The 26,632-nt window shown below is 37.5% G+C and overlaps 1 protein-coding gene across 1 annotated transcript in view; it reads left to right on the top strand.

The window, feature by feature from the left end:
* FAM171B (family with sequence similarity 171 member B) overlaps positions 1-26,632 on the top strand; it is a 70,065-nt gene that overhangs the window by 32,127 nt on the left and 11,306 nt on the right. Inside the window, exons 2-5 of the mRNA XM_037136827.2 lie at positions 9,748-9,981; positions 14,073-14,165; positions 17,898-18,056; positions 21,865-22,035. Coding sequence (XP_036992722.2) covers positions 9,748-9,981; positions 14,073-14,165; positions 17,898-18,056; positions 21,865-22,035 — 657 coding nt within the window. The remainder of the gene's footprint in view (positions 1-9,747; positions 9,982-14,072; positions 14,166-17,897; positions 18,057-21,864; positions 22,036-26,632) is intronic.

Raw genomic sequence — 26,632 nt, forward strand, 5'->3', positions numbered from 1 at the left:
CTTCAAAACTTTTCCTCCACAGAGCAGCCCTCTCATCCACTTTAGTCTGAATTAGGTGCCCAGTACTTCCTTGGCAGCCAGGACCAATGCATTTTCAAACACTTAAATTAAAAAGTGCCCCTTAACTTTCCCTCATTGGGCTGTAGATTCTTCTGTTGCTCCATATTTTGTGCCTACATATATAGAGAGTAATACGTGTATGTTGAGTAAATTTGTGAGTGAATGAATGAATAATTGTAAGGGATTCCAAGGCAGGATAAAAAACTGGGAAGATAGAAATGAGAATGATAAATGCCTGTTGAGTGAGCTTGGACGTTATATTTTAGGAGCGAGTCTGATTTGTGTCTGTGGAGGAAAAAGGGTCCTTTGGGTAGGTAGGAAGAAACAGTCCAAATACTGATGGCTTGGCTCTCTCACTTGTACCCTATTGAGTTGACTGCAATGAATTCATTCTTAAGTTGTAAGGACTCTCTGTACGTTATTCATTTCATTTGTTTTGGGGACTCACACTCATTTAAGCTTGTTAGTCCTCCTGGAGAAAATACGTATTTTATTTGCACCATTACATTTTTCACCTCTTGAGACCATGTCCTTATTTTATCTTCATCTTCTTAGATTTGACATACTGCAAATAAGTTAATTTTTGTTTCAAACAGGCACGGATTTTTTTTCTTATAAACTCAAAAGCCAGTAAGAATTTTGGATTCAATCTGGTGCTTGACCAGTGAAAAGGAGCCTTTTCTACTTTGCTGTGTTTTTTCCCCTTTAGTTCAGCACTTTTTGTTCCTTTAAAAGACGGAGGCTGTGTGTCCATGTTTGAAATGCTGTAAAGATCACACTGTTGAAGCTCTTTCCACTCTGCTTTACAGAATGTAGAATAATGTGGTCCTTTTTCTTTATAAGCTCCTTTTTGTCCTCATTCTTTTCTAGACCTTCAGCCTTCCTTCCTATTAAATAGGAGATTGTGCTGGTACCCTGGGAGAAAGAATTGTAAAGTGGCTTTATTAGCATTGTTTGGTAATCATAAAAGTATATTTTTAAAATTTAATCTTTGCTGTAACACAGCTACATTGTATTTACTTTGCAAATTTTGCTAATTATGTATTCTGTAGTCAAAACCTCCAAGTTAAATATTCTTATGAAAAAGAAGGAAAAGTCATATTAATTTCTAAAAGTAAAGGGAATCTTAGTATTTATTTGTTGTCGTGATGGATATGATCATTTGTTTCTCACTGGCAATTGTGGGATTAATCTCAACCTCTAGCCCCATGAATACTGGGGTTAGAAAACTGTCCGTAGCTTCAAGTGGATATCCTACAGTGGATATCCTCAGGGTGCTCAGCCACTTCTATTTTCTTTTCTCTACCTCTCTCCCTTCGTTTCTTCCCTCTCTCTTCTTTTCCTGCCCATCTCTTCTTCCTTCCCTTCTTCCTCTCTGCTTTCCATTCATCTGGTACCTGCGTACTAAACCCCTTATGAAACTCTGTAAAACACAGGCTGAGTTTGAAGCAATATTGGCTATGGGGAAGCTTGCTTTTATGGAGAGAGGAGACAAATACACAGAAAAGTGAACGCATACTAGCATATATGATGTGCTGTTAGACCAGTCAATACAGAAAAGAAGACTCCATCTGACTGGGGTAAGGGCAGATTTATTTGAAGAGGGCACATTTGAGCTAGACTTTGAAGGATGGATTAGGATTTTGACAGATAAAGATTGAAAAATACCTTTTTTGGATAAAAGAAAGGGAGAAATAGTATAGCAGAAAGTGGGTTGGTCTTATGTGATGACCAGTGACTGTTGTATGTACTGGTATAGAGCAGAGATCAGCAGATTTTTTTCTGTGAAGTGTCAGGTAGTAAGTAATTTGTCTTTATAGACCACATGGTCTCTGAAGCAACTATCAACTCTGCTCTTACAGCAATACACAAATGAATGATGTGGCAGTGTCCCAATAAAACTTTATTTACAAAAATAGGCAGTGGGTCAGAGTTGGCCAGCAGGCCATCATTAGAGTACAATTAGCTAAGGCTAGAAAGGGAGATGGTGGCCGGATTTTAGATTTTGAATGCAAAGCTAATGAGTTGGGAATTGATCGAATATTCTCATAGTGAAATCATGATTGTTATGTCTCTACTAAAGGTTTTAAATATATAGATGTTTAAATTTGGAACTATATGTTTTCTGTTTACATCTTAAGATATTTGTATAGCTAGCTCTCAACAAAGGTTACTGTGCTTGAATAGCGTATGAAAATGGTAGGTGAAGAGCGCACTAGGCCTCTGAATGACCCCAGCAAAGCCTGATTTGGGTGATAGCCAGAAATTTGGCATCTTTTGGGTTCTTACCATCAAATCAGATATGAAAAAACAGAAGAGAGTAAATGGGCAGGACCTTTGGAGATCTGAACTCAAAATGTTGGTATTCTCCCTGTTCAAATAATAATGTCGTGAACTGATTCTAAAGTCCATTAGATCCACATTTTTTATACTTACTTTGTTAATTTTTGTTTTTTTAAGGTTTCATTTATTTATTTTTAGAGTGGGGAAAGGAGGAAGAAAGAGATGGAGAGAAACATCAATGTGTGGTTGCCTCTCATGTGCCCCCTACTGGGGACCTGGCCTGTAGCCCGGGCACGTGCCCTGACTGGGAATGAAATGTGCCACCCTTTGATTTGCAGGCTGGCACTGAATCCACTGAGCCACACCAGCCAGGGCGGATACTTATTTTTTGAAAACCACTTTATTGGCATATGATTGACATGTAAAAAGCTGTACATACATAATGTCTATAACTTTAGGGATAAGTACACATGTGTGAAAGCATCACCATCATCAAGGCCATAGAGGCATATCCATCACCTCCCAAAGTTTCTTCCTCTCTGTATTATTATTTATTCTGTGGTAAGAACAATTAAGTAAGATCTACCCTCTTAGGAAAGTTTAAGTGGATAATACAGGGTTATTAGCAACCTGCACTATGCTGTGTGGGTCTCCAGCACTTATACATCTTGCATAACTGAAACTTCATACCCTTTGATCACCAACTCTCCACTTGCCTCCTCCCCCAGCCCCTGGCAATCACCATTCTGCTTCTCTTAGTTTGACTATTTTAGATTCTACATATGAGTCAGATCATATGTTGTTTGTCTTTCTGTCCGGCTTATGCCACTTAGTATAATGTTCTCCAAGTACATCCATGTTGTTGCACATGTCAGCATTTTCCTCTTTTCAGGGCTGAATAATATCCATTCTGTGTGCACACCATGTTTTCTTTATCTCTTCATCCACTGGTGGACATTTAGGTTGTTTCCATATCTATTTTGCTATTGCAGATAAAGCTACACTGAGCATGGGAGTGTAGGCATCTCTCTTTGAGATTGATATTTGTTGTAGGAATTGTTAAACATTTAATTCTGTATTAATTTGTACATAATTTCATGGCAGACTGTATTAGGTGCTATAGAAAATTCTTCTCTTGTCTGTTATTCAATATTGTTTTTTAAAAACCTCCTTTATGAGGGGGTGGGGAAGGGTGGGGGGAAGGCAGAAAACTGTACTTGAACAACAATAAAAAATGTTAAATATGAAAAATCTCTCTTATGGTAGCAGCAGATAATTATATTTTTTCACACGTTGCTTTCTCAGAACTTCCTCAAGTTAAGACTATGTCTTATTAATGTTTGTGTCCCCTAATATCTAGCCATTGCAGATCTGGCCAACAGTAGACAGTCAATAAACATTTTATTGAGTGAATTCGTGTAGCTGAACATTTCAAATTGTTCCCAACCATTTCCTTCCACTGTATTTTTGTGCTCTTCATTTTTTCCAGATATTATTAGAATGCATAAACCTCAATATAGTTTTTTGAATTCACTTATTTTTGAAATATTTTAGATTTAAAAATTTGACCTGTTATGTGTTTATAAAGCTTTAAACACTTACTGTATTGTTAGAATATTTCTAGAGAGGAAAATATTTGTTGTATATAAAATAAAATTATTGTAGAACTTGAAACACAATGGAAAAAAGACTAGTTATTGTAGGAAGTCTGAAAATAGTGGTTTCTCCATGGGCACAGTTGAAACCTGCATAATGGTAGCTTCATAATAAGATGATGTCAAATTCTTTTGAAAGGAAGTGAGATTGTAATTTATAGCTCACCCCACTTCAAGCTCTAGATGCCATCATCCAAATAAAATGTTAGCAATATTTTTAAACCTCTCCTGCACTTTGAATTACCTGTCTGTATCCTGTGGCAAAACCGTACTATATTGTTGGTTCTGCCGAGCTATTTTGAAGAACATTTCTTTATATGTATTTATTATTACCTTTTGAATTTTAGTGATTCTCACTACTTAACAGCATTTGTAATTACATGCTAGATACTTAAATCTTTCCCAGTAACTTCAGGCCCATGGTCATGGATGTGTATTTTATTGTTACTTATTTCTCTCAACATTTAGATTATATGTTTTCTAAGGGTGCAGTTGAAATCATTTGATATAGAACCATTTTAAAACCAATGGTGACATATTGAAAAGAAGATTGTGTGGGCAAGACATAATGATTATAATTAAGTGACAAGGAAAATAATATGTGCATAGAAAGCTGAAAATACAATGGAAAGGAGTGAGTAGAATATGGAAACAAGAGCATCTCTGGTTGGAAAATCATGTATTTAATCACAGAATGTGCCCAAAGTGCCAACGTATTCTTGCTGGAGAGGAGAACCAGTAGGGGGATCATTATGGACGTGTTTTGCTTCTGGCCGCCAGCCTTGTTTGCCTGGTCACACTTGACATCAGGGAAGTCCTAATCATCCTATTTTAAGTCATGGGCAAGTAATTCTTTGTAACTTTTCTTTTATTTGGAGGAAAAGAGTTGTTTGAGCCTCTTCAATTGTTTTGACCAGGCTTTCCGTTGAAGTTTTTGGTTTTGTCTTGTTTTAATGCTATTTTTGCTGCCGCTTGTTGGGTGGGGGGTGCCTCACAGACCAGGTTGTGGAAGGAGGGTGAGTGACCTGGAGAGTCCATGAAGGAGCACGTCCTTCCTGGCACTGGCTGGGAGGCTGTAGGAGACAAGTAAGCCAGTGAATGATGATGAACACCGAATTCCTAAGGTTCTCAATGAGAGATGTGTGGATAAAACACTTATGGCTCACAGTCAGATGAATCCATCTGTTAACCCTGCTGATTGATATCTTTCTTTTTCTAAATATATTTTTTTTATTAATTTAATTATTGTTCAAGTACAGTTTTCTGTTTTTTACTCCCATCCCAGCCCACTCCCCCAGTGCTCCCCACCTCCCTCCCATTTCCGCCCCCCTAGTTGTTTTCCATGTGTTCTTTATACTAGTTCCTGTAAATCCTTCCCCTCTTTCCCCTGAAATTCCCTCCCCTCCCCCCTCTGGTCGCTGTCCCCCTAAATACATTTTTTAAAAGATTTTATTTATTTTTAGAGATAGGGAAAGGGAGGGGGAAAGAAAGGGAAACATCAATCAGTTGCCTCCCACATGCCCTCTAGTGGGCCTGTCCCACAACCCAGGCATGTGCGGTGACTGGGAATAGAACCGGAGACCTTTTGGTTCACAGGCAGCACTCAATCCACAGGACCACATCAGGCAGGGTTCTTTCTTAACTGTGCAATTGTTGCCTCAGTTTCCTTGCAATAAATCAGGGAAAGTGTCTTGCACACTTGTATTAAGATGAACCTGGACACTTTCATGGTTGTATTGTATAAAATTTCTAGTCCTGAATGTGGTATGTGTATCACTCATATCAATAGTTTTTTTTCCAGTTTGAGGCAGGAAGATGCTCCTGGTGAGGCCTTCATTGTGTGCTAACCTTACACGGTGCTGTAAGGCAGTGGTCCCCAACCTTTTTGGCACCACAGACCAGTCTTTCCAAGGAAGAGGTGGGCAGGAGGCAGAGCTCAGGTGAGCACTGGCCCGGTTCCTCACAAGCCCAGTTCCTTACAGGCTCATGGCCTGGTTACTAACAGGCACAGACCAGCACAGGTCACAGCCCAGGGGTGGGGACCTCTGCTCTAAAGTACAGATACAGAGGATCTCCTCAGAGATGAAGATTGATTTTGGTAGCCAAGATTTGACCTTTGCAAATAGTTTTTTCTGACCTTGATATTCATTTTCTCATCAAATTTATGATATGAATAATATTGCATGTGAAAAATACATTGTGGATTAAGAAACCTTTTAGAGAACATTTTATAAATCAAGCAGTTTCAGAACATCAAGAGGTTTGAGTGTGTCTTACTTTGGCAATGGTACTTTTGCAAGGATGAAACAGATGGACTGTGCAGAATTTTTTAAAAGATGAATTTAAGATCTTACTACATACTGGAATTTGTCCACAAACCCAAAGGCTCTTAGAATTTTTGAAATTAGTCTCTGTAGCAAATGGATTAATAAAAATTCTGAGTTCCGTTTCTGAACATGCTGTTGAAGCAGCCATTGTAAGTACATTTAGTTTAAATAAGACTCATTATCAAATTTTAATAGGGAATCCCGATTCCCTTATCTTTTAGTTATGTGCCATCTTCATCGCATAGATGATATTTCTTGGTACGTAACATTATCCTTCCTTCCTTTGTCCTCTCTTGTAAGAGAGTAGCCCAGTAAATATCCTAGATTTACAGTCGTACACTATCATTAAAGTTCTTGCTTTGGAAGAGGGCAACAGAATCCGACTCTGTCTACAACAGATGAAGGGACTTTTGGGAGGGCTTGGGATAGAGCTCAGGGGTCAGCAGGTGGGGCCGCACAGCCCAGCCTGTGGAAGGAGAGGGACCGGGGAAATGCTGGCTGCCTAGTGGGTAGGAACTCGACTGTCTAAGATGGCTCAGCTCCACCAACAATGAGCCTCTCTGCCTCTTTGTTGTTGTTGTTTGTTTTCAATTTTCTGTTTGCCTCTGTGTTTCTTTAGTCACATTTCAAGGTCCTGACAGACAAAATCTATCTGACTCACATTAGTCAATGCTTTCTACCAGTGGCTCAATAAATTTTGTCTAGGGAATTAGGAGCATGTGGCTGGGGGAACATTTTGAATTGAGCAGCAATTACTTGTCCTCTACACGTACATTGTTTACTGTCCTAAGTGGACCTACTGCGGTACATTTGGTCTGGGAGCCATCATGTTATATGTATTGCAGACTTCTATTTTCTACTCAAGAGTTGTATTTCCCATTGGAGTTTAAAACCATGGTTTAGCATCAGTGTGTATATGGGAATACAATTGCTCCCCTTTTTAATTGCCGTTATCATATATGAATTGAAGTTTCAGTGATGATTACAATCATACATTCTTTGAATTATTTTTAGTAGTGTGACCCCCAAGACTCATCGTATGTAACATGGTATAAAGAGGACTTTGGAGTCACTCACCGGGACTTTGGGAGGTTGACACGGCCTTTTGGTGTCCATGAGACTTGGAGCCCTTTTGCATCACCTGTCGGAGCTCTCATTTCTTCATTGGCCAAATGACTTGATGTTCGGTATTTTACAAAGGGACATTCAGGGTTTTTGTGTGTGTGTGTGTGTGCAGTGTGATAATATACAGGATGATATGTTCTTTGGCACCAGCAACATGTATTTATTCCTGGCCCTTTTCACATTTTGACTTTAAATGACAAAATCAGTGATTTTATTGATTTTAGTGAAGTCATAGTAATGTGCCAAACTGCTGATATGATGAGAAAATATTTAAATAATATGAGGAATAGTGGAAATTAAGAAAAGGCTTACTTGACCTTTTAGTACCTGATGCTTTCGAATGCGTGTATTAAAAGTAGTGATAGTAATGACTCCTCACAAATAATTTAACCTCCCACAAAGCTGTCTGTTGTTAAAATTCTGAGAAAGCAGAGATGTAGATAAACTTCAGTTATTTATATTTTGCCTTGTAATCTATTCTGTATATTAACATGTGAATATATACAAGATTATTGTCCTGGAAAGTAACATTTTTTTCAGACAGACTAATGGAACCTCATTTTAAGGTATGACTGTTTAGAATATAATCCTCCCCTTGTTTTCCTTTTCCCAATTAATTCTTCCCACAGTCTGAACTGGCACTAGAGTTGCTTTTAAGACTGTAATGAGGCAACGGCAGCGCCATGGTTTAGGAGCACAAGCTTTGCCTGTCTCCTCCAGTTACTGTGAGTTGGCCATACTGACTTACAAACCTCACTGACCCACACTTCCCAACAGATGAGGAAAATGGTAGTGCCTCTAATGCAGGTATTTTGAAGGGTAAATGGAATGATGCATTTAAAAAAATAACAATGCCTGGCTCTTTAACCACAACATATTTTAGTTCTTACTGTGGTTATAATTATTATTATATATAAGAAGAAATACACTGAAAATGATTGTGTCTGAATACAGAAAGAATTATACTTGGATAACATTGAAACTCATTTTAGATTCTTGAAAGAAGCAGAGCCCTTGTCTAACTTTCAGGATTGTTTCTTACTAGCACCGGGCAATTGTTACCAGTATTTGTATTTAACATGCAATTTAAAGTCTAGTTTATTTCAACAAAGTTAAAGTAGATAAGGCGTAAGAGCAACTTGGTAGTGATACTACTGTAGCTCAATCAGTAGTGGCTGGCATATTTTTTTTAACCTGATCTTGCTAAAATTTATTTTGAGTAAAAATGTCTTGCGTGCAAATGTGTAGCACCATAATCCATCCTTACGAGGCATTTCTACTGATGTGCTCTAGTGCTTGTGAAGCGGCTTCCAATCGTGAAGTAATAATTTGTATTATTAATAATGATATTAAATGACAACTGAACACTGTGCTGAGCACATTATTTGCATTATTTCATTTTATTTACTTTGTAAAGTAGTCACTGTGCTCACAATTTTACAGACAAGCAAATGGACTTAGGGAGGTGACTTAACAAGGTCATGTACCTAAGAAATGTCAGAGTTGGAGCTCCATTGGCTCCAAGGCCCATTTTTAGTGGGAGAGAAGGCATCTTTGTCAGAGGTGTTGTGGTGCTGGCTTGCAAAGGCATTTCCGTGGTGATACAAGTTCTTTATCAAAGTTAGACAAAGTTGTCACTGGTAAACCTATGAACACATTGTTGAGATTAGTACTTGAGAGTAAGGCTGGAGGTTTAAGTAGAAAGACGCTTTACTTTTTCATTTTCTATAATCTATTATGTTACTGTTTTATCATATATTTAATGGATAATGTTTTTTTATTATTTAGGGAAAGATTCTTGTTTGATGTTTCACGTGTTTGGACCTGAAAAATACCTCCTGCTTTCTAGGCAACAGAACAAAATAAAGAAGCTGACCATGCAGTAATGGAATTGTTTCGATGCCATTTTATCCTAAGAATTTTGACGGAATTTTGATTTAATGTTAAATCTGTATAACTCGATAGGATTAGAATTAGTAAGGCATAGTAAAAATGTACTTTCCTGAAGAGAGAACCCATGTCTTTCCATTATTCACTGCTCTTTCTTCTTTTAATTGGCAGAAAAAATTGGAGTAATAATTTCATGCCTTAATAATAAATTCAATTTATTCAGTTGTATTAAGAATAATGAACTTGTTGGAATTTTTTACACCTCTATTGATTCATCTTTACATGTGTATTTCCTAAAGTAACAACAGTTTTGTACCATTACTCAGATGTCTAAAAGGCATTTATATTATAGTGACATGTATTCTGGGATCTAACATGCTGGCATTTCTGGCCTTTTTCTCTTCCAGTGTCTGTATTTATGCTGAAAGTCCAGGTGAATGACATCATCAGTCGCCAGTACCTGAGTCAAGCCGTTGTAGAAGTGTTTGTAAACTACACAAAGACCAATTCGACAGTAACTAGAAACAATGGAGCAGTGCTGATTAGAGTACCCTATAAACTAGGACTCAGCTTAACCATCATTGCTTACAAAGATGGCTACGTGCTAACACCCCTGCCCTGGAAGACCGGAAGAATGCCAAGTAAGCACCTGAGCCATGTTTCCCTCCACTGAGTGGACACGATTTTTTTTTCTTTGCTGTGGGAATCTCTTACTCTGGTCAACTGAAAATGAGAATATCTATGTGAAGTCTATATAAAGTAGGTTAGAAAGGAGTGTCAGTTTGAAGAAAACATTAGGGCCCTTTTTGCTCCTACAGAGGCTTGGAGGAATTCTGAGCAAAGCCCCGGTATAAAGCGTGTGTGCAAATCCCACACCCCAGGGATTACTGGGAAGCAGGGCGAGCCGGGTAAAGTGGGGACAGGTGATGAAAGGATGTTCATGAAAGGATGTTCTTGATAGGTGGGACACACAGTTTAGATTTATGTGCCAAATAGTAAGGCAGTTATGATTGTAGATTCTTGAGCACAGTAAGTGTAAGTTATTTGGAAACTGAATTTAATTAACAGTGTATATAATCAATAGGCCAACAGCACATTAACAATGGATTCAGGGAGCCTGGCTATGAAGCTGTGGTTGTGCCACTAGTAGAAATTAATAGTGGAATTTCAGCAAAGTTACTGATTGCAAAATTAGCATTGGTACAATGATGCATGTTGTTAAGTACCAGAAGTAAAAACTAGTTAGGAAAAATAATGAATTTTTTCAAAACTTGGCAAAATAGTTTTTGAATGTGAGTCCAAATTTTTAAAAAATAATAAATACTGAAGAGTAAATGTGTAAAAATTTCTGGGAAACCTGTTTTACTTTTTCCTTGCTATAATTACTCTTTTTTTAATTTTGATTCTCAATTACAGTTGACATTTAATATTACTTTATATTAGTTTCAGGTGTACAGTATAGGGGTTAGTCAGTCATATAATATATAAAATGGTCTCCCTGATAAATTCTAGTATTCATCTGACATCATAAATAATTATTCCAATATTATTTCTTATATTCCCTATGTTGTACTTAAAATCCCCATGACTATTTTGTAACTGCCAATTTGTACTTCTTAATCCCTTCCCCTTTTTCACCCAGCCCCCAACCCCTCTCCCTCCCCACCTCCCCCCTCAATCTGGCAACCGATTTGTTTTTTTATACCTATGTGTCTGCTTCCATTTTTTTCTTTGTTTAGTCTGTTCTTTAGATTCCACATGTGAGTGAAATCATTTGGCAGTTGTCTGTCTCTGTCTTGACTCATTTCACTTAGCATAATGCCCTCTAGGTCCATCCATGTTTTCTGTCACAGATGGGAAGATGTCACTCATGATGGCTGAGTAGCATTTGCTTGTGAAGGTACCACACCTTTACCTACTCATATTGGGAATCTTGCTTTAAAAGAAGATTTACTAGAGGCAATCTGTAATTCCAGATAACTAAACTATTATAAATTATAATATTGTATTATAAAATAAAATATATAGCTACAAAATTAAAGCCATATAATATTATACTATGGTACAAATCAAATACTAGTATGTATTAAAAGAAAGTAACCTGTAATAAGGTACCATTATAAATCATTGAGAAAAGGCTGAATATTCAATAAAGAGTATTGGGATATTTTAGTGAAGTTTCTGGAGTAAATTAGTTTGAATCTGTATTCCAAAATATTTTGCTCAGAGTTCCAATGTGGAAAACTGGATCATATTAAATATAAGAAAATAATAAATGATCTGATTTTTATTAGGATGATCTGATTAAACTTAAAAACAATGAGAAATTTCATAAAAGTAGATTTGACCATAAAAAGTAGAAAAGTGTTTTTAAAAAGCAGCTGTACATCAAAAATGAGTTAAAGGCAAACAAGAAAGTAGGACAATATACAAAACAATAAGGGGTGATATTCTTCATATGCAAAAAACTCATACAAATCAGTAAAAAAGCAAAACACCAAGACCCTATCTAAAAAAGGTAAATGGACAAAATCAGGACCTATGAAATTTAAAACAAGAAGTTTCAATGATTAGTAAATGTGACAAATGTATTTTTGTCACCTGATAGTCTAACACTTGTACACCAAAGAAACACACATTTCTAGCCCTGGCTGGTGTGGCTTAGTGTATTGAGCACCAGCCTATGAACCAAAGGGTCACTGGTTCAATTCCCAGTCAGGGCCCATGTCTGGGTTTTGGGCCAGGTCCCCATTAGGGGGTGCTAAGAGGCACACATTGATTTTTTTCTCCCTCTTTTTCCCTCCCTTCCCCTCTCTCTTAGACTAAATACATAAAATCTTTTAAAAAATACACACTTCTTAGATTTTTTATCTTAGAATTTTTATCTTAGAAAAGTTTAGAAAGTAAACATACTCAGTACTGATTGAGTGAGGTAGGATCAGAATTCTCAAACACTGTTAATGGAAGGACAAATCAACAAAATTATCTGGATAACACATTTGAAATGTGTGTGTTAATGACTTCAAAATCTGTAATCTTTGACCCAATATTGCACTGCTAATAATATATCCTAAAAACAGACATACAAATAAAGTTGTCAGATATTCATGCACAAGGATGTTGATTTAAATAAGAGTTTTGTAATAATAATGAGAATGTAAACAATCTGAATTTACAGTATTAGTGTAGTGGTTAAGTAGATCTTTTACTTCAAGAAATGAAATATGCAACCTTGAAAATGTTAGCAAAGTTCTGTTGAGGGACAGAAATGCTTATTATATTATCTTCAGTGAAAAAGCACAATGAGAGTATTCTGTATACAATACCGTGCTCCTATTTTTAAAAAAATCACAGGAAGATCCAGAAGGAGATGTGCTAACTGTGACCGAGGGTTGTCTCGGTGGTGGTGATGTGACAGCCATCATTCCCTTCTCACCCTTTTCTGTATTCCTCCACTTCACAGGGGATAGACAGCCCTTTTATAATCAGAATTTTTTTTTAAGTGAAAAGAAATCTGAAAGTAAGTTTTAATGAGATTAAGAAAGATTCCTCTCAGGTTTGCTAGCCTGAAAAGTCTGCCAGAGCGGCCCCCCTTTAAGCTGCCTATGACCGAGAAAGTATCCAAACAGGGGATGGTGTCCTAATTAGATTCATCTCCACATCCAAGTTCCTGCCTCTTACCTCCTTTCCAGTCTAATGAGTCCATTAATCAGTCTAAATGTTAATGTATTCTGAACTGAAATTACACTTTTATTTGGTAGTTACTCCTCTTTTCCCATTGAAGAAGAGAAGTGTATTTCATTTAATGTCCATCATACATCATTCTATACTTTTTGCTATTTTATCTTGTCTTTTTCATTAGAGCTCTTGGAAATATTTTAAAATATTAAAAGTTTCCCCATTCAATGTGTTTTATCCTTTCAAATGATTTAGGAATATTACGTTATTTCTATAAACTTTAAGTGCAGGAGAGAGAGAGAGGGTGAGAATTTGTGCTTTGTGTAACTCCTCAAAACTTATTCTTCTAGGTGGGATAGATAAGCTTATTTGATTTGTCCTTGCTTACAAAATGACCGTCTTTTGTCCCAGCTTCTTGGTGCTGATCTTGAAATAATTATTAGCCTCCTGGCGATCTGCACTTTCTCATCTCACAAGTTACTTCAGGTGCCTACTCTTACAGGGGGGTTCAGCCCCATCTGAGTTACTACTCCTAGGAATCACTGTGTGTGTTAAACGGTTTCATCCTTTGCCAGCTCAGAGCCTGGTTAGCAAACCATCGTGTGAAGAAGAGCACTGTACATTCACAGGGGACCTTAAAAAAGAAGCGTGGATATAAGTCTCTATTTTAGAGAACCTTGAATCATGGGGCCAAGAAAAATGTTTTTAAAAATTGTAAGAGGGAAGTAAGTAACAATATATAGAGAAAATAGCAGAAAGTTGTTCAAGTATTTAACTTAACCATAAGTCTGGGGATAGTTAGAGTGTGTTATTAGTCACCTTAGCAAACTACTGTATGAAATAGAAAAAAAGTGAGTAAAATAAAATAGAGATGTCTAATCTTAGCATTATTTTGTGATCCTTTTTTTCCTCCATCATATTTTACATTCATCTTTTTTTTTTTTGCCGCACAGTTTGTTTTTTCCCCACTCTTTTTAGGGCCTGCTGGAACAGAACTATATATGTCCCACCCACCATGTTTAATAAACTCTCTTAATTGTGCTATATTTCACAGTATATTCATCAATTACACTTTCACTGTTCCCACAAAGCCAAGCAAATATATGGCTATTTGAAGACACGGTTTTAATTACTGGAAAATTAGCTGGTAAGTATAAACACTTTTTACTCAGCTAGTAAGTAAGCACTTTAAGTGGTTATTACATAAATGGTACTTCTTCACTAATGAGTCAATCTTGATTATAATGTAGGAAAAATCGAAGTTGATCAAGGATGGTCAGTACTGATTATAAGTTGATCTGAACTAAAGTCTTTTTTCACTATTCAACTGTATGATTTTTTTGTGTGTAGCGGGGATCATTCTCTACTATTTTAGCCCCCAGATGAGGACATTCATTAGACTTTTGGAAATACTGGAAAGGGCTTCTGAACTTCTTTCCAAATCATATCTGTCACTGGGCTTTGGCGGTTGGTTGAATTAGTAAAGGAGCTCAGTCCTTTGGGGCTTTCTAATTTGCAGGTCACCTTCGTTCTTCTCTGTGGCATTAATCTTGCTGTTTGGGTGGGAAGGACCCAAGGCCAGGCAGTTAAGTCTCTGCCCTGCATACATGATTTGCCCACTTGCATATCCCAAGGGGAAGGATACAGGAAGCCTTATGTGGGGTCTGGTTTAAGCTGTGTCCTCCAGTTTTGCTTTGACAGCCATGAAGATGATAGTTTCATCCTCACCTTCTCCTAACTAGTCCTTACGGGAAAACCCAGCATTTTTTTTAACTCTTACTGCATATTATGTAAAATCTCTATAAATGACAATTTATTTTGTATTGGGGAATTAATGTTTAGGATTAAAGCATAATATAGGAACAGTTGGTAAAGGCAGTAAATCCTCAAAATAGAATTTATAAGAGAGTCATGGTAAAAAGTACTGTTTTGGAAGTTCTCTTCATTTTCAGAAGCTATCTTATTTATTCCTAAAGCATTAAAAAAAACTAGTACTATTATTTGGGAAAAAATTAAACTAAGACTTGCAGTGGAATCTCTTATTCTTGAAATGCTAAAGCATTTGGGAAAATTTTGATCTCAGGTTTGCTGGTGCGTGGCAGAATGGGTAGATAAAGAGTTGTGTGTAAAAGGATGAACAGTAAGAAAGAACTACATACATGCAGAGAGAAGCTATTGGGTTGGCCAAAAAGTTTGTTCAGTTTATGCCATAAGATGGCTCTAGTAATGCTTAGTCGTCTTTAATTCCATTCAAAAAGTTTTTTAGATTGTATTGTGACAGCTGTCATTATTAGTGTATATTTTTTTAAAAATCAAAATTGAATTTTTGTGCAGCCATTTTAATATTGAAGGTGAAAAAGAGAAGCGACAATTTTAACATATTATGCTGTAGGATTTCAAGAAAGGTAGAAATGCAACTGAATGCAAAAAATGATTCGTGCAGTGTATGAAGAAGGAGCTGTGACTAGTTGAATATGCGAAAAGTGGTTTGTGAAGTTTCGGGCTGGAGATTTTTCTCTGAATGATGCTCCTTGATGGGGTAGACCAGTTGGAGTTGATAGTGATCAAATGGAGCCATTAATTGAGAATAAACAATGTTATACCATGGAGGAGATAGCTGACATATTCAAAGTATCCAAATCAATAAAGTTATTGGTGAAAATGAAAAATGTATCTTTTATTTTATGGAAAAAAACCATATGGACTTTTTCAATCCAAGCCATTTGGACTCTGTCAATCCAAACATTTTATGCACCGTAGGCCTTTGTGAAATTTGCAGTTTTTTGTTCTGGTATTGTTTTTTTTTTTTTAATATTTTATTTATTTATTTATTTTTCGAGAGAGAGGAAGGGAAGGAGAAAGAGTGGGAGAGAAATATCAATGTATGGCCGCCTCTCATGTGTTCCCTGCTGGGAACTGGCCGGAAACCTAGGCATGTGCCCTGACTGGAAATCGAACCACGATAACTCTGGTTCGCAGGCTCACACTCAATCCACTGAGCTACGCCAGCCAGGGCTTCTGGTATTGTTTTGACACATTCCTCCTGCTTATTGGCCTCTTCAGCCCTGTTCCAATTGTAATGTCTGCTGGAATACATGTAGTGGATCAGTTGTGAGCATGTCTGTGTGCCACTCCTTTGCTGCTGTACCAAGCGGTAGGGAGCTCTCATAGGTCTGGATTATATTGCCCATGCTTTGGCATGTACCCATGAGAACACTGAGCCCTCTTGAATTCTCAGGTTACCTCTTTTTACTGTTTTATTTCCCTGAGAATTGACGTATTGGTAAGGCCAAGCTGGAAAGGATGGATGTTTCTGATGATGTTAACTCATCCCTTAGAAATTTTACACATCCTTACTTCCATAAAACATTTTTTTCCTTCCAAGATTTTATCAGGAAGGTGTTCAGTTTGTATAGTGAAAGTGTGTCAATATATTGGCAATGAAACGAGAAGAAGTTGGGAACTTCAGGAAAGTGCAAAACCTTAGAGAAGTTCAACTAGACATTTCCGTTAGTGAACGTGTTGTCAGTTGCATGAAGTTTGGATTTTCAACATAATTTAAGCCACACAATGTACAAGTAAGTTGTAAATGGTACCTATCAGAAGGCATTGGATTGTGCCCTCAAACAGCTTAGCCAAGCAGCTTTGATATCTCATAAATGGACTGTTTGTCATTATGTCCCTTAGCTGTTTATTTACCAAGTGTTAATATTTTTCTAGCTTCATATAGAAGTAAACTGTACATTGATTTGAGAATGATCTTACATTATTTCATTTATTACTTATTGTCATGTGGCACTTTAAAAACCAATACTTTTTTTTATCCTACTAATTTTAACTGATTCCTTCTCTGTTTATCAGTGATCCATAAAAAGTCCAAAGCAAAAGCTGATGTGTAATAATTTAGAGTTTTAATGATTTGAGTTGACCTTTGAATTATTAAATATGTTGATTACAGAAATATCAATATTGCCAGAATTTTGACTTCGTAAATTACATTGGAGGATAGTTTATTCAAAGTTAATTAATGTGAGATAACATTTGTAAAGTGCCTGGCATTCAGAAGACCTTTAATGCATGTTTAGTTATCTGATAGTAGAATCTACCCACTTAAGTAAATGACTCAATCTCAGCAAAGCCACTTTCTCTTGCAATTGTTGAAAGCCCGATGCTATATCAGCTTAAGCCCAAAGGTGGCACTTATTAATTGTTCAGATAATTGAGAGGTATAAGAGACAGACCAGCTTTAGACACGGCTTGATCAGGGCTTCTGTTGAAATAATTGAGAACTACTTTTCTTTATTTCTTAACTCTTCATTTTTTAAATATTGTCTCAGTCTTCAAACCAGCTCTCTCATTTTTGGTCAAAAGATGGCTTTTGCAACTCGTGGACGTATATCTGATTATATAAAGTCCAAGGAAGAAAAAGCAAGTCTTTTTTACCTTAGAAATCCAAGCAAAACTTGCATTGCATCTCAGTCATTGTGGTTGTCACAGCACCCATCCCTGAACAAATCAAAATGTCTAAGAGAATATGAGATGCTTTTGATTGGTTTCATCCCATTCTGGTTTGCACCCTTCACTCTACTCCCATAATAGAAATGAACTCTCATGTATGTGGTTCCCCACCATGAAACCCCCAAAAGGGTGGAGAATTTCTGGACAGCAGAATCAAGGATAAAGTTTTCATGTGTTATCTAAAAAAGGCAAATTTCTAACTTTTTTTCAATTCCAAATTTAAAATAGTGGTTATATGAGATGTTGGAATGTGTAGAAATAATTATAACTGCTCCCTTTAGAGTAAACTGCCCTGGCCAGTGATATTGTGCTTAATAATGAATTTGCTCTATCTGTTTGTAATGAGGGTTTTTCCTTTCAGATGCCAAATCTCAACCAAGTGTTCAGTTTTCAAAAGCCTTGATTCAGCTGCCAGACGACCATCACATCAGCAACGTTACAGGCTATCTTACAGTTCTACAGCAGTTTTTGAGAGTGGACAATTTTCTGTATACATCTGGGATTACTCTTAATAAATCAGGTATTGTCTCATTTTTACATAGTGTAATTATGTATAAGAAATAGTGCATAGATCTCTCATCAAACAGTTTTAGGCTGGATAGTCATTTAAGCTTTACAGGATCCATGTCATTTTGCAACATAAATTTTGTTAAAATATGTATAAGCAGTGAAAGATTATACAATAGTCTTCAGCACATGCATTATTTCAAATTAATGAAAATTTAATTTACTGGATACTTTTATCTAAAGGAGTTTAATAAAGGTATAAAATAATAATTACACAATAGTAGATTATTTAACTTTGCCAATGAAAAATACATTTAAAAACAGGAATTTGATTTAAAGAAATTCACACACATCTTCTTATAATTTGACCTTCTATTCATTCTTATCAACTTGATCAGAAGTGTCAATAATTACTAAGTATAAAAAATGTGTAGATCGAAGTAAACAATTGTATTTTTTTATATATATATTTACTATTCCCTATGAGTAAAACATATCTATTCCTTACGTAACAGCACTGATATATTTATATAAGACTTCCATGATCTACCAGTTAAGGGAACGAGGGAATTTCACATTCAATTTAACAATACACCTATGAATAACATCTATACTATGAATACATCTGCTCTGGTTCCACCAATTTTACCACTTGTTTCAACATAACCAAAACTCCACTGTTGAGAATCACCTCAGACAATCTGTAATTTTGATGGCTTTAGGTATGTCACAGTTTTGATTCATTTCATTTGGGAAACCATTGGAAATTAGAGTACTAAGGGCCTATAGATGTTTTGGTTATGTTTGGAGGTTTGTTGGTTTTTTGAACCCACTGTAGCTGATGCTCTCAGTGCCCTTGCCAGCTGCCCATGCCTCCTAGCGCCTCCCTGTGACTGCCGCAGGGCCTTCCCTGGTTCAGGAAGCAGGCTGCAGGTCTCAACAAACAACAGATGAGAGTATATAAATAGTCCAATTTCTTTGCCTTGATTCTTTAAGTATTTTTATTGATTATGCTATTACAGTTATCTCAGTGTTTTTCCCTTTGCCCCCCTCTGCCTGGTACCCCCCTTCCCTCCAGTAATGCCCCCCCCCACTTAGTTCATGTCCATGGGTCATGCATATACATTCTTTGACTTCTCCATTTCTGTAGTGTTCCTAACATCCCCCTCCCTGTCTATTTTGTATCTACCAATTATTTTGCCTTGATTTGGTACTGAGCCAGATTCTGCCCAGTGAGAATGAGCTGGGGTTGCCACAGAGGTAACCTGCTCACTAGCACATCCTGTGCTGGCTCCCTGCCTTCTTTCTTTCCTCCTGTCCTGTGTTACTCCGGTACTCCCTCTTTGGGGCACAGCTCACGGTCTGTTTCTTGAACAAGCCAATCAGAGACACCTGCTGAGATTTTCCAGATATAAATGATAGGATGCTCAAAATAAATGCATTGGCAAGAATGGTGCAAATGAAGCTCATGTTGCACTGGAAGGGTTTTATGGATAAGACTCATTAGATTCAGTGGAAGGGATCCTCATGTGCTCTGCCACCCAATATTCTACCACCTACTTTTGAGACTATTCATTCAGTGTTTCAATTATCCCGAGAATGTTGACATTTTCAAAATTCTGGAGCAGTGCTGTCAGACAGGATTGTTCCTCTCTTCTGTCCAGTGTGGTAGCCAGTAGGCACATGTGGCTGTTGAGCTCCTGATGTATAACCAGCACTGAGAAACTGCACTACTCACGTCACTTAAATTTAATTGTGACCTGCTGTGGGTCGCTGCTGTAGTGGATTGTACAGTTCTAGAGTTCTGTGCATATGAAAGGATTTTTTTAAAAAATAAAAGCTTCCTCCTTTCATTGTATTTTGGCCTCTCCCCCCCTACCCCAACTCCCACCTCCTTTATATCATTCTTCCTTTTTTTCTTTCTCAGAGTTGTCCTTATTCCAAGTAGTGGGCTCTGTCTCTCAGCATCTGTAGCTGCCTTTGGTGTCTGGGGTTACTGACTGCATAGAGCTGGGGGGGGGGGCAGGATTAACAGCAGTTGTTTCAGAAAGCCAGCCAGCCTTACAAATGATAGTTTGATGTAAGCGATTATAATTACTTACAAATTACATAAGACTTTGTGCTTACATTGGATTGCTAACCAGTGTACTGGTCTGCAAAATTCGTATGGTATTACTTTGCCCATCTTATGATTTATGTTTCATACAGTTTATAAAAACAAATTTTCTTATATTTAAACTGAAATTTCTCAGTAAACCAGTAGTCACCTTGTTGGATATCTGATAAACACAAGGTGATGTGCAATAATGAGAATTGCTTTCAGTGGCCCACTCCTCTCTCTGCCCTCCAGCCCTTGGCTTCCTCTTTCCCATCCCCCCTCCTCCCCTTCCTCCCTTTTCTGATTTGGGGGCTTTGCTTTTGCCTAGAAAGCTGTGCCCTGAGGTGTTTGCAGGGATGGCGCCTTCTCTTTTGGCCAGAGCTCAAATATCCTCTTCTCAGAAGTGACCTTCCTGACCATCCAATTATATGACTCTTCAGATTTTCCTTAAAGCACTGATAGTATCTTCTATCAAGCATGAAGGCTAAAACTGACAATGAGTAAAGAAAGGGAAAAAAAGGATTTTCAATAGTAATGAAAACTGTGGAAAAAATATTGCAGGCAACCTGGGAGGTCATGTGTGGACTGTATCTTAGGGTCTAGATGCGTTGCTGGTCTTAGTAGGTGAGGTAAATATTTGTTAAATGCATGAGCAAAGACTTTAGTTTTTAAGCCATAGAATCAAAAGTTTAGCCACAAGGACCAAATAATATATAATAAGTATACTTTATTCAAGTATTTGTGTGTTAGTAAATTACTTGGAAAATCTGAAATTATCAAATTATTTGTAGAAAATTTATAATTTTAACATTTATAACTACATTATTTTATTCATTGTAAATATTCTGGTGTATATTATAACTTTGACATTACTGATATTTCAAAAGAAAAACAAAGGCTTTTTTTTTTGCTTTTGTTTCTTAAGTAATAAAAAATGTAGAGGAAGCTCCTGATATTGAGGAAGGTATCCTATAAGTAGTATAGCCACATTTTTAAAACTTTAGGCAAAACAGAATCATGAAATCTCCTACTAACCTACTTTCCCCTAGTTTTCAAGTTTGAAGTCTAAATAATATTGCAATATTAATTTTGAAGTCTAAGTTTATATTAACTTTTTAAATATAGCATTAATTATATATATATCAAGGACTATTAATTTTATCAGCTAACAACATTGCATAGTGATTTTGTTTGTCAAACTTATGTATTAAAAATTGCATTTTAAATAAGAATGCTTTTTACAACAAGCGATTTTGAGTATAGTCTGTTGGTTCCAGTTCTTGAAATAGATGATTTTAAGAAAAGGAGAGACAGATGTTTCCGACCAATATTTGCATTGATGATATGGTATGGTAGACTCTTTATTCAGCTCTACTAGTAAGATGTGTTTTTTGTTGTTGTTGCTGGTTTTGTAGGTTTTTAAAAACAATGAATTAGACTCCATTGACCTTAACTCAGATGACTCAGAGAATTAGATCTCCAGACTTATATATTTAAGGATAGATGTGTCAATGTTACATAAATATATCCTATATTAGTATATGATACATTTTTTAAATTATATTTTAAAAATATTTAATGAGGATTTAGCATTGATTTGATATTAAAATGGATAGCCCTGGGTGAACTACAGAAACTAGATATTATAGGCCAATAATAATTTGTTATTAATATGTAACTACAACCTGTGTTTTACATAAGAGTTTAATAAACATTTTTTTAGGTTTTGAAAGTATTGAATTGAGTCCTCTTGCTGCAATATGTGTGAAGATATATTCTGGAGGAAAAGAATTGAAGGTGGATGGATCTATTCAAATTTCTCTCCCCCTTCTACATACAAATGGTATGAGTGCAGGGGACCACATACCTGCCTGGACATTTGATATGAACACAGGTATGTGAGCTAGATACAAATACTCTGAATATTTTTCTTTTGAATGTTCGCTCTTAGGAATGTATCTGTGTTTTTATTTTTTCAGTTTTATTGTGGTATAGTTGACAAATGAAATTTCTATATTTTAATATAGAATAAAATAATTCAATATGCCTTATTGCAAACATTAAAATATATCACTTATATTTGAATATTTTATCTTTAGTAGAGCATTAAATCAGTAATGTTACAATTTTAAGTACTTTGTCAACTGCTAAAATTTACCCCACTTTGATTACTGTAATACAACTCTGCAGAAAATTATGTCAGTGTGTTGTATTAACAAACAGTGTTATTTATGGACTATCCTGGTTTTTTTTTTAATTCCCTAATATTTTGAGCATAAACAAATTTTTTAAATGATTTCTACTCTTATGGGTGTTTTGATAAGCAGTATGAACTCATATCTAAAAGCTTGGTTAAAGCAGATGAGAAAATCAATAATTGTTATTAAGAGATATATAAAAAGTGGTTGTTTTTCAAAAAAAATTTTAGGCACCAATTTTATTTCCTGAATTTAGCCTCCAAAATGGCTGCTGGAATTACTTTTTCCTCCTCTGCTTCCTTTGGTTTTGTTTTTGTATTTTAATGTAAATAAGGTGGGAGTCTTTAAGTTAAGGCTGCCACCTGCTCCATAAAAGGATGTGATTGGCCTACAAAGTTTCCCAGGACTTGATTTTTCTCATACCTCACCTGGAAACCAAGAAGCCCTTGTGGTCAGCCAGTGAGATGCACAGATTTATTGAGGCTTAGGTCACAGGCGTGGGGAGGGAATGGAGCTCAAAACTAACTGTGTGGACAAAGAATAGGGAGCAGTTGATCCTCAAAGGAGATTTGAAATGAGATTTCACAGTAACAAGAAAGGTAGATAGTGTGGGCACTAAAGAGATTCTATGGAAAGTAACCTTAAAAGGTGATGTCATCATAAACTCCTCACTGGGCAGCCATGCCCCAAGGCATATAACTGTGGGGGCAACTTTCCTTGCAAGTCCCCCCATGTGCCACAGATGAGAGTAAACATGACTGAGACATGGTCTGCTTGGAAAGGAGAGGTGGCCAGTTTCCCAGAGGAAAAAGGCCTTGATCAGTGGCCAGTTTCTCAGGGAAAAAAGGCCTCGAGCCCCTTTCTCCAGGAGCTTTTATTGGGTTGTAATACACAGGAATACAGGGTGGCAAGGATCAAACAGTAGATAACATTTCAAAGAAATCTGAGGGCTGAGTCGGAGTCTGTCAGAAACAGAGTTTTAGAACCCAGTTCTTATGAATGAAAGCACTCTTAGCAGAGCAGATTTCCCAGGTTTATCAGGAAGTCTTTGTGGTGCCAGATTTTCCCCCAGGACACACTCTAGCAAGGCAAGGAGCTGCACCTCTCCACATCAGGTATTCAGGCTTAAGGGGATTAGAGCCAGGAAGCGCTTCTCTCAGAGAACACGGCGACTCGGTGACTCGGGCTTTGACAAAGCTGGGGGGCGAGAGTCCATTGCTCTTTGTTGCCCCCCCAGTCCTTCCATGAAGGCCTCCCAACTGATGGTTTCTGGCCTAGGTTGCCCCCCGCTGTGAGGGGTCTTACCTGTCATTGACTTCTGACCAAGCTTTGGGGACAGGGAGGAAACTGAGGCAGCATTTGCTACCAGAGACAAGCTTTGTCTCCAGCAGCTTGCATTGCAAAGGTCACTACTCATCCTGTGGCCACAGGGAGTCAGAGAGTTACAATTCCTGAAACCAGGCAGAGCAGTCTGCAACCTATAACCTCATTAGTAAAAGTCTTACCTTTGCCTTAAGCAAGCCCCATCCATGGTTTATGTACATTTAGGTTAACACATCTTTGAAATGCCCTCTTTCAGACCCCTCCTCCTAGTATGTGACAACCCTTAAGAAAGCACAGAGCTCTGGCTGGATGGTTCAGTTGGGTGGAGCAAAGTTCCCTTCCACCGAAAGGTTGCAGGTTTGATTCCCTGTCAAAGCACAATCCCCAGATGGGGTGCAAATGGAAGGCAACCGATTGTTTCTTTTTCACATCAATGTTTATCTGTCTCTAAAGTCACTAAAAACGTATCCTAGGGTGAGAATTTTTTTAAAAAAGAAAACATAGTCTTAACTATTCTGTAGTCCAATCCCCACCTTGAAAAAACTGAGGGGAAAAAATGAGGTTTTGCCAGAGAACTGGGAAAGGACTGGGTGGCCGTCTTGGTTTCCCACAGCCCCGACTGACTGTGCACTTAATTCACCAGCATTGCTTACTCATCCAACACCACCTAGGAGTCTTTCATTGCTTATTTTACAATGCTTCCCATAAAATTTAAAATAAAAGACCAGTCTTTTGAGATATTCCATGGGCCATACTGGAACAATGAGAGTTGTTTCTACATATTTTGAGATTTTAATCCTTAAAACCCCAACCCCAATATCTAATGAAAACTAAGAAGTAAGCAATTAACATTCTTTAGCTTGACAGATTTATGGAGACATTTTATAACCTCCAGAAATAGTTCATGGACAGCAAATTCGATTGTTAACAGGGACTTACTTTTGTAAAACCCAGGGAAAGTAAAGAAAGGTCAGTTTTACATAAACCAACAAAGTCAAACTAGCTTTTATGTACTAAGGATTAATCTTAGATCACATGAACTTGAAAAATTACCTTGCGTTAGTTTCTATATTTCTGAGAAATCTAGAATACCCAATCCTTAGAAGCTCTTGCTTTTTTGAATTAACTTTAGTGATATTATCCTGAGGGAGAAAGCTATTTCACATTTACAACATACCTACCAGTATGTAGACACACAAACATAGACAGAGAACTTTCAGCCATCAGAAAACTCACTAGATTTTTATAAAGGAATGGTTAGATCCAGATTTTGTTTGGGAGGCACTTACAATTTATATCTGTCCTTGACAAGTCAAATTCCAAATGACCTTCCCCCTCTTAAAATAAAGAGCCACTTCTGACACCTCAAAGAATTGGGTTGATGTCTCAATAGCAAGCAGCAGAGATCGATCCACTTGTCTAAATATTTTTTGGTAGTGTTGAGACACCCATGGAATGTTTTCCATACACCGTGCCTAATTTTGTAGCCTGATTTTTCCAGTTGTCCTCACAGAGGATTAACTCAGAAGTATCTAAGGATCCTCATCTCAGCCACCTTCCTGCATCAATGTTAATGGGAGGCTGGCTGTTGTAGGCTTGTCAGCCTTGAAGGCACAATTTCCCATGTTCATTTTAAGATCTGTAGAGTCCGAACAAACATCTAGAGAAAGCCAGCCTTTATGTGCATGTGTGCACATCTCTAGATGGGCCAATGAATATCCCTACAGGGCTGCTTCACTCCCTAAGGAAATTTTTCCTCAGGTAGCCTTACATAGATTCTTAGTCATCTAAGAATGCCTGAGCAAGGGTCATCAAGAGCTCATGTGACACCACCAGAACTTCCCTGCTTTCCAAGGCTTGGTTGGGCCCCTCTCTCGGGGTGAACCCACTCCGGGGCACCCTGCCCTTTTCCCCAGGGCTCTGGAAGGCTTCTCCGGGATCAGCTGTGTTACCACACTGGATGCCTCGCCACACCCATCTCCACTACTCTGGGTCCGGGGATCTACAACAACTGTCATCACCCTGTTGGCTATTTGCATCGGAGAAGCCAGTGTCCTTTCCCTTTCAGAAATAGTTTATTCTCTCATTTAACCAGCCTTGGTTTTGTTCAGACAACACATTTTTCTTCTCCTTTCCTTGGGTTATTTCAACCCTTTTCCACCCTGAGGACTTTCTAAGAACAACTCAAATAAAGTCATGGACCTGCTATTTAAAGCAGGGAGACTCAGGATTTTTAGAGAGGTCTCCCCAAGTTCACTGGACATGAAGTAGGAAGTTGGTGGGGCATAATGGGCTCCTGCTCCTACCTAGCACTGGGCCTGGGTCTGCAGGCTGCTCCTGGCTGGTGGGCTTCTTGGGAATCCGGCTGTACTGCGCCAAGTAAATGACAACCTGAGAAATGTCCAAACCTGTAGAAAATTTTGTGAGTTCATTTGAGTCAAAATGGACTACAGTTGCCTGGGAGTGAGGTCTCAGATGCTGCAGAGAACAGTTTGCAGTTTCTTTTATGCATTTGGAGTAATGAGAGGGTGGGAGGAAGCAAGGCAGGGGTTGGATTACTGTATTATGCGCTTTCCTGACGATGGTTGTGCTTTGAATGCACAGTACATTTTTTTTCTTTTTTGCATTTCAAAGGTGTGTGAAACTAGAGGAACAGAAACAATGGGCAGGGTTTTCTTAAAAGCCTTTCAGTGAAGAAGTTATAGGCTTGGGGATATGACTACCCACTGTGCCTGCCCAGTTAGGAATTTATGATGTATTACAGTGCCCCTTTCTCATCCACTGGGAAAACCTTTTTGTTTACTTTCAACAGTCTGTTCTATGCTCAGTACTCACTTCTGCTCATCAAATGTGGGGGGTGTCTGTTTCTCCTGCCCTGGGCAGTTCTCAGAAACCAGCTGAGTATCTTACAACTCAGTTCAGACACCATCCGTTTGGAGTTTGCATCTGAGCCCACAGGTTAAGTAGGGC

This window comes from Artibeus jamaicensis, unplaced genomic scaffold (assembly GCF_021234435.1).
Source record: "Artibeus jamaicensis isolate MK-2021 breed Jamaican fruit bat unplaced genomic scaffold, CSHL_Jam_final contig_391, whole genome shotgun sequence".
Taxonomy (NCBI): Eukaryota; Metazoa; Chordata; class Mammalia; order Chiroptera; family Phyllostomidae; genus Artibeus; species Artibeus jamaicensis.